This window comes from Jatropha curcas, chromosome 10, assembly GCF_041381405.1.
Source record: "Jatropha curcas cultivar XTBG-Jc1 chromosome 10, XTBG_Jcur_1.0, whole genome shotgun sequence".
NCBI lineage: Eukaryota > Viridiplantae > Streptophyta > Magnoliopsida > Malpighiales > Euphorbiaceae > Jatropha > Jatropha curcas.
The window spans coordinates 5,365,176-5,372,199 of record NC_143160.1 but is presented as its reverse complement, the minus strand read 5'-3'; the positions used below and the strand labels follow the sequence as shown (position 1 = coordinate 5,372,199).

The window sequence follows — 7,024 nt, the reverse complement described above, 5'->3', positions numbered from 1 at the left end:
ATCCTTTTCTTTCCCAGATAGATTTTTTGAAACTGCTGTGCAGAAATCACTTCTTTGAGCAGCTACCTTCTCAATTTCATCCACCACTTTTTTTGGGTAGAGTCCACCACTATTCAAAACAAAAAAATTATTAAGTTTAAACTCCAGTTAGTGTCTAATGAATTAAAATAAATTACTAGAAGAGGAAAAAGAAGGTGGAATATAATACTCTTGTCCATAAGACGTTGGCTGTGACATTTCCATAGTCATTAGTATAAGTTTTGAGTTTGAGTTTTTTGGCTATGTCCAATAAGGGATTAGGATTATGTCCCCCACCAAAAGGACAAGTGCCACCCACTTCGACTGTGACACCACTAAATTCAGCTTTCATTAAACGACCACCAATCCTGCCACTTCCTTCTAATATCAGTATATCTTGAATTCCTGCTTCGTGTAAAGTTTTTGCTGCTGCAATTCCTGCAAATTTAAACTAACGTGAAAATTTTGGGTTTGTAAATACAACGTTAATAATAATTGATAAGGCTTTACGTTTACTCCTTGCCTGAAATTCCGGCTCCGATGGCAATGACGGTTGGTGACTGAGAGGCCGAAGCCAACAAGAAATGGGAAAGAAAGAGAGATACAAGAAGCATTGACAAAAGCTTCTTCTTCATTTTGAATAAAGAGAGATACAAGAACCAACACTAGGTGCTTGTTTTGGTTAGCTGATGCTTGTGAGCTAACCCAAGTCCTCAATTTATACTAACTAAGAAAAAAAAAAACAAACTTACAATTTTGGAAATTCAATATTTAAAATGAAAATTTTAAAGGTAAATAATGGTCCACTCAAAAATTAAAAATAGTTATTAATAGAGAAAATTATTATTATTTCTCTGTGTTATATGCCAAAATTCATGAATCCAGCCTAAGTCCTATATTAAATAGTTATTAATATTACTCAGAATTGATTTTATTAAAAAAAAAAAAGTTATTAATATTATCCAGTGCCTAAAAGTTTCACTTTTGCAAATCCATTATTTATGCCCATTGCTTCTGTCATTAAATTCCAAAGAACAACAATAATTTATTTATTTATTCTTATTCCAAAAAAAAAAAAAAAAAAAAAATCAAACATTACAATTTGCATTGTGAAAAAGAAAATTTCACACAAAGATTGATATTCTAGAATAAATTCTTCAAACCGAATTTACATTTCCAATTTTTCAAATCAAATATCACATAGACATGATAAGGACCAAATTGAACAAAAACTCCTGTTATTAAAAAAATGTTAAAGGATGGAAATCTTGGCCTGGAACTCCTTTTTCTACTGATGATTGTGTATGTAACCTTTGCAAGATTTCTTCTTTATACACTCAATTAAATCATTAGCAGTATCAATACCTGTCAACACCGTATATTTATTTATTTAGCATAACAAAACATGTAAATAAATAGTAGAAATTAAATTATTATACCTGCCAAATAAGCACCAGTTGCATATCCTATATACTTATTGCTGGTATGCTCTCCTGTAAAGTAAACTGGACCAACAGGATCCTGTACATATATAACAAAATATAATTAATATACATTCAAAAAAAAAAATTAATGATTAGAAAATAAATTTTTGCATATAACGCTCAATTGCTCACAGCTAATTGGTCTTTGCGCTTTTGATTGTAACTATCAGGCCAATTAGAGTAACTTCCTTGGTAGAATTTATCCAAGCCCCATCTGGGCACAAGCATTGCTTCTGGTTTTGGAATATTATCACCAAATAATTTTTTAAGTATTTCCATTATCTCTGCTTCAATTTCTTCATCTGATAATTGCTCTATCCTTCTTGACTCATCAGCTGTTACAGTTACGAATAAAACGTTTGATCCTGGATACTCATTCTCCAAATGCTGTCAAAGTAAATTAATATTCTGATTATTTTGTTTTAATTTTTTGAGGAGTTTAAAACAAAAAACAAAACCTACCTGCCAAAAAGGATAGTAACCCCGCCTGACATGGGTATATAGAAAGAACTCAGTTCCAGGACCAGTAGGCCAGAATTTGTAAGGGAACTTGAGAAAAATCTTGGTGTATACGGTCATGCTAAAATCTGAAATTGCAATTCTTTTCCATAGCTGATACAATTTAAAAATTAAGAATATTCAAAGAGATGGAAACTGTCAGAAAAAGGAATTGAAGGAAAGAAACTTACAGGTAATTTTGGCTGGAAATGGATTAAATCACTCTGTAGAACACCAAGACTAGCAGAGACAATAACATACTTGGAATTGTACGTAGAACCATCTCCAGTTTTTACAGTAACTCCATCATCCGAGTAATTTATTTGTCTAACTACCTAAGAAAATGTTGTAAAAAAATAATAATAGTAACTCGCCAAAAGTGTATAATCTGGGTTAACCTTATTCTAATTACCTTGTTAAGCTTGAGCCTGGGATCTTTAGTCAAAGAAGACAGAAACTGTTTAGCAAGATATTGAACTATAATCTCAAAGCCTCTAGGATCAGCCACAAAGTATTCATCCTCTCCATGGTCTACCAACTCGTTTCTAGGGTATGTGTGCTTCAAACTTGTTACTTTTGGTGGCTCTGCGTCTTCAAAGTCATTGTGATAGTAATCTATTACCATTTCAAGTGGACTTGTGGGTGCCCTGCAAAGAGGATAAAAAAAAAGAGATTTGTCAAGTTAAGCCTAACTAATCAGAAAAAAAGAAGTTAGTGGATTGATTACTTCTTGAATATACGCTGTGCAGCCAAAATTGAGACATCGATATCCTTTTTCTGGACAGATAGTTTTTTCGAAAACGCTGCGCAGAAATCATCCATTGCAGTGGCCACCTTATCAATTTTCTCCACCACTTGTTTTGGGTAGAGTCCACCACTGTACAAAATTTAAAAAAAAATATATATATATATATATATATATATAAGTTTAAACTCCAAAAAATGTCTAATAATTAAAAAAAAAAAAAAAAAAGTAAAAGAGAAAGAAGAAAGTCGAATACTTCTGTTTATATGTGTTGGATGTGATATTTTGGTAGTCATTAAGATAAATTTTGAGTTTGAGTTTTTTGGCCAAGTCTAACAAGGGATTGAAAACAGGCCCCCCTCCGAAAAGCCAATTGGCTCCCTTTTCAACTGTAAGACCACTGAACTGAGTTTTCATTAAACGACCACCAATCCTATGACTTGCTTCTAATATCAGTATGTCTTGTATTCCTGCTTCATGTATACTTTTTGCTGCTGTAATTCCTGCAAATTTAAACAATAAAACCCAATATGGAAGATGAAAATTTCATTTTGTAAGTGCATAATAAATAATAACGATAAGGTTTTGGGTAAGTCCTTGCCTGATATTCCGGCTCCGATGACAATGACGGTAGGTGACTGAGAGGCTGAAGCCGAGGCCAACAAGAAATGGAAAAGAAAGACAAAGACAAGAAGCTTCCATGAAAGCTTGTTCTTCATTTTCATTGAATAGAGTTACCGACACTAGAGGGGTACTTAGCTACTTCATTTGCTCAGAAGCTGATGTCCAAGACCAAGTCAACGATCTATAAAATTAATCACGCGGTAAAAAAAAAAAAAAAAAAAAAAAAAACAAGTTTTGCATTGAGTAACGGCGGTAAAACATGGATATACCATTAAATAAAAAAGTTAAATTAAGTAATTACAAAAAGCATATCGAAAACAAAAAAAAAAAAATACTAAATAGGATGCAAAGAAAATAGGAAATAAATAAAATAAAAATCTGTCTAAATTGAAATTAAATCAAAATTGTAATCCAAGCTTAAACAGGAAGTAAGCTAAAGTAAATAGGAAGCAAACAAATAAGTAATAAATGAAATAATCGAGTTTTAATCATTAGATGAGAATTTTTTTAAAAAAAATTTCGATCTAACACATCGAACAATATCTAAACGCCAAGTCAAAATTTACATGCCAAAATAATTTATAATTTATAATTATTGATTTGTATAAATATTTATTAGAAACTTAAACGACATAATTTAATTTCTTGTACCGGTGTTAATCACAATCATTTTTATACTAAAAAAATAAATATTACCAGTATTTTTTTAATAAAATAAATACATAAATATTCCATTTGGTGTATATCAATAGATTTAGTTTGACTGTTTGCATAAATTAAAAAAAATAAAATTAAAACATAATTTTTGCTCAAATTTTTCTTATATATCTTTATAATTTTTTTTAAACAAAGAGTATGAAAAGTTCATATATTAATTAATTGTTTATTTTAAGATTTGATTAATAATAATAGTAAGAAATTTATAAATAATTAATCCACTCAGGTTTTTTATTTTTCATTTATGTCATCCAAAATCTATGATTACCCACTAAGAGAACAATAATACCATCTGCGATATATTTCCAATTTATTAACAGCATTACCAAAGTTTGCATGCAAATGTTACTTTCAACGTCTAATGATATTGTCCGCCGGTGAAATGGTCTGAAAACTGAAAAGTTTCATCTGAATACTCAATTATAAATTCTTGTCCAGAGCACTACAACAAAATTAATATAATAAAGATTTTTAACCCAGAAAGAAACTTCGTTTTCAACAGCTCATCTATTTGGATTTGGACAAGAAAAGTCATACAATCAAATCAAATCAAACGTAACATAGACGCAACAGCAATTGTGAAAGGGCCAAATTGAACAGTTCCTGTTGAAAAAATTGCCAGGGATGGAAATCATGGAACAGAACTCCTTGTTTGCCTCGGATACTCACAACTCAACACGACACCCTCTTTTCTTACAGAACTCCTTTGCAAGATTTCTTCTTTATACACTCAATTAAATCATTAGCAGTATCAATACCTGTCAACACCGTATATTTATTTATTTAGCATAACAAAACATGTAAAGAAATAGTAGAAATTAAATTATTATACCTGCCAAATAAGCACCAGTTGCATATCCTATATACTTATCGCTGGTATGCTCTCCTGTAAAGTAAACTGGACCGACAGGATCCTGTACATATATAACAAAATATAATTAATATACATTCAAAAAAAAAAAAAAAAATAATGATTAGAAAATAAATTTTTGCATATTTGCTCAATTGCTCACAGCTAAATGGTCTTTGCGCTTTTGATTGTAACTATCAGGCCAATTAGAGTAACTTCCTTGGTAGAATTTATCCAAGCCCCATCTGGGCACAAGCATTGCTTCTGGTTTTGGAATATTATCACCAAATAATTTTTTAAGTATTTCCATTGTCTCTGCTTCAATTTCTTCATCTGATAATTGCTCTATCCTTCTTGACTCATCAGCTGTTACAGTTACGAATAAAATGTTTGATCCTGGATACTCATTCTCCAAATGCTGCAATTAAAGTAATTTTTTAAAAAAATTTTGAAGGTACAATGTTAGTTTCTTCGCTTGAAAGGAAAACTAAAAGAAGAATTTACAATACCTGCCAAAGAGGATAATAACCGCGCCTGACATGGGTATAAAGAAAGAACTCAGTTCCAGGACCAGCAGGCCAGAATTTGTAAGGGAACTTGAGAAAAATCTTAGTGTATATGGTCATGCTAAAATCTGAAATTGCAATTCTTTTCCATGTCTGATACATTTTAAAAATCAAGATTAGTTAAAACAGAAGAAATCTGTCAGAAAGACATTTGAAGGAAGGAAACTTACAGGTAATTTTGGCTGGAAATCTATTAAATTACTCTGGAGAACACCAACACTAGCAGACACAATAACATACTTGGAATTATAGGTAGAACCATCTTCAGTTTTTATAGTAACTCCATTCTTTGAGTAACTTACTTCTCTAACTACCTAAAAAATGTTGGAAAAAGGAAATTAATGATTACTATGATTCCGAGTGTATATAATTAATCTTAAAATGTGGGTTAATTTTAATTTTAATTTTAATTACCTTATTAAGCTTAAGCCTGGGATCTGTAGTCAAAGACGAAAGAAACTGTTTAGCAAGATATTGAACTATAATCTCAAACCCTCTAGGATCAGCCACGAAGTATGGATCCTCTCCATGGTCTACAAACTCGTTTCTGGGATATGTGTGCTTCAAACTTGTTACTTTTGGCGGCTCTCCATCTTCATAGTCATTATGATAGTAATCTACTACCATTTCAAGTGGAGTTCTGGGTACCCTGCAAAAACAAAAATAAAAGATTAGTTAAGCAGTGCTAGAATCCAGTTCGAATTGTAGTTAATAAAGCCTGATTAATCAGAAAAGAAGAAGTTAATTAATTACTTTCTGGACATGCGTTGAGCAGCCAAAATAGAGACGTCAATATCCTTTTTCTTGGCAGATAGTTTTTTCGAAAAAGCTTCGCAGAAATCATCCCTTGCAGTGGCTACCTCTTCAACTTCCTCCACTAGTTGTTTTGGGTAGAGTCCTCCACTAGACAGAATCAGAAAATATATAACAATGTCTGATTAATTAAGAAGACATAGTAAAAGAGAAAGAAGAAGGTCGAATTAATACTTTTGTTTGTACGTGTTGGATGTGATATTTTCGTAGTCATTAATATAAGTTCTGAGTTTGAGCTTTTTGGCCAAGTCTAATAAGGGATTAGAAACAGGTCCCCCACCAAAAAGCCAATTGGCTCCCTTTTCAACTGTAAGACCACTGAACTGGGTCTTCATTAAACGGCCACCAATCCTCGGAGTTGCTTCCAATATCAGTATATCCTGTATTCCTGCTTCATGTAAAGTTTTTGCTGCTGCAATTCCTGAAATATTTAAACTAACACAAAGATTGGATTTTGCAAATACATATTTAATAATATTAATAAGGTTTTGGTATTGGCCTTGCCTGATATTCCTGCTCCGATGACAATGACTGTTGGTGACTGGGAGGCGGAAGCCAAGGCCACCGAGAAATGGAAAAGAAAGACACAGACAACAAGCATTGATGAAAGCAGCTTCTTCATTTTCAAGAACAGTATTACCAACACTAATTGGGTAGTTAAACTACTTGTTTTGACGAGAAGCTGAAACTAATCACCAATTTATACCGG

The 7,024-nt window shown here is 31.9% G+C and overlaps 2 protein-coding genes across 2 annotated transcripts; both read right to left on the bottom strand.

Annotated features, from left to right (window-relative positions):
- Positions 1–1,329: 1,329 nt before the first annotated feature.
- On the bottom strand, positions 1,330–3,518 carry LOC105640396 (spermidine flavin-dependent amine oxidase; the record flags this gene model as incomplete). The annotated part of the gene is given in 9 exon segments (XM_012224694.4): positions 1,330–1,383; positions 1,458–1,539; positions 1,635–1,889; positions 1,965–2,114; positions 2,192–2,335; positions 2,413–2,647; positions 2,728–2,877; positions 3,002–3,248; positions 3,347–3,518. Coding segments are annotated over 9 exon segments (1,441 nt in total), but the record flags the coding sequence as incomplete, so codon positions are not given.
- Positions 3,519–4,469: 951 nt separating this feature from the next.
- LOC105640397 (spermidine flavin-dependent amine oxidase) lies at positions 4,470–7,024 on the bottom strand. Its single transcript, XM_089726986.1, has 9 exons — positions 6,820–7,024; positions 6,490–6,736; positions 6,256–6,405; positions 5,917–6,151; positions 5,673–5,816; positions 5,446–5,595; positions 5,100–5,354; positions 4,919–5,000; positions 4,470–4,844 (listed from the first exon to the last, which is right to left on the bottom strand). The coding sequence occupies exons 1-9, from the start codon at positions 6,935–6,937 to the stop codon at positions 4,780–4,782; spliced, it is 1,446 nt and encodes a 481-aa protein (XP_089583112.1). The 5' UTR covers positions 6,938–7,024; the 3' UTR covers positions 4,470–4,779.

Coding starts and splice junctions, on each gene's coding strand:
- LOC105640397 (XM_089726986.1), bottom strand. CDS start 6,937: ATGAAGAAGCTGCTTTCATCAATGCTTGTTGTCTGTGTCTTTCTTTTC. Junction 5,596..5,672: donor ATTTCCAGCCAAAATTACCT/GTAAGTTTCCTT, acceptor AAAATGTATCAG/ACATGGAAAAGAATTGCAAT. Junction 5,001..5,099: donor AGCGCAAAGACCATTTAGCT/GTGAGCAATTGA, acceptor ATATATGTACAG/GATCCTGTCGGTCCAGTTTA.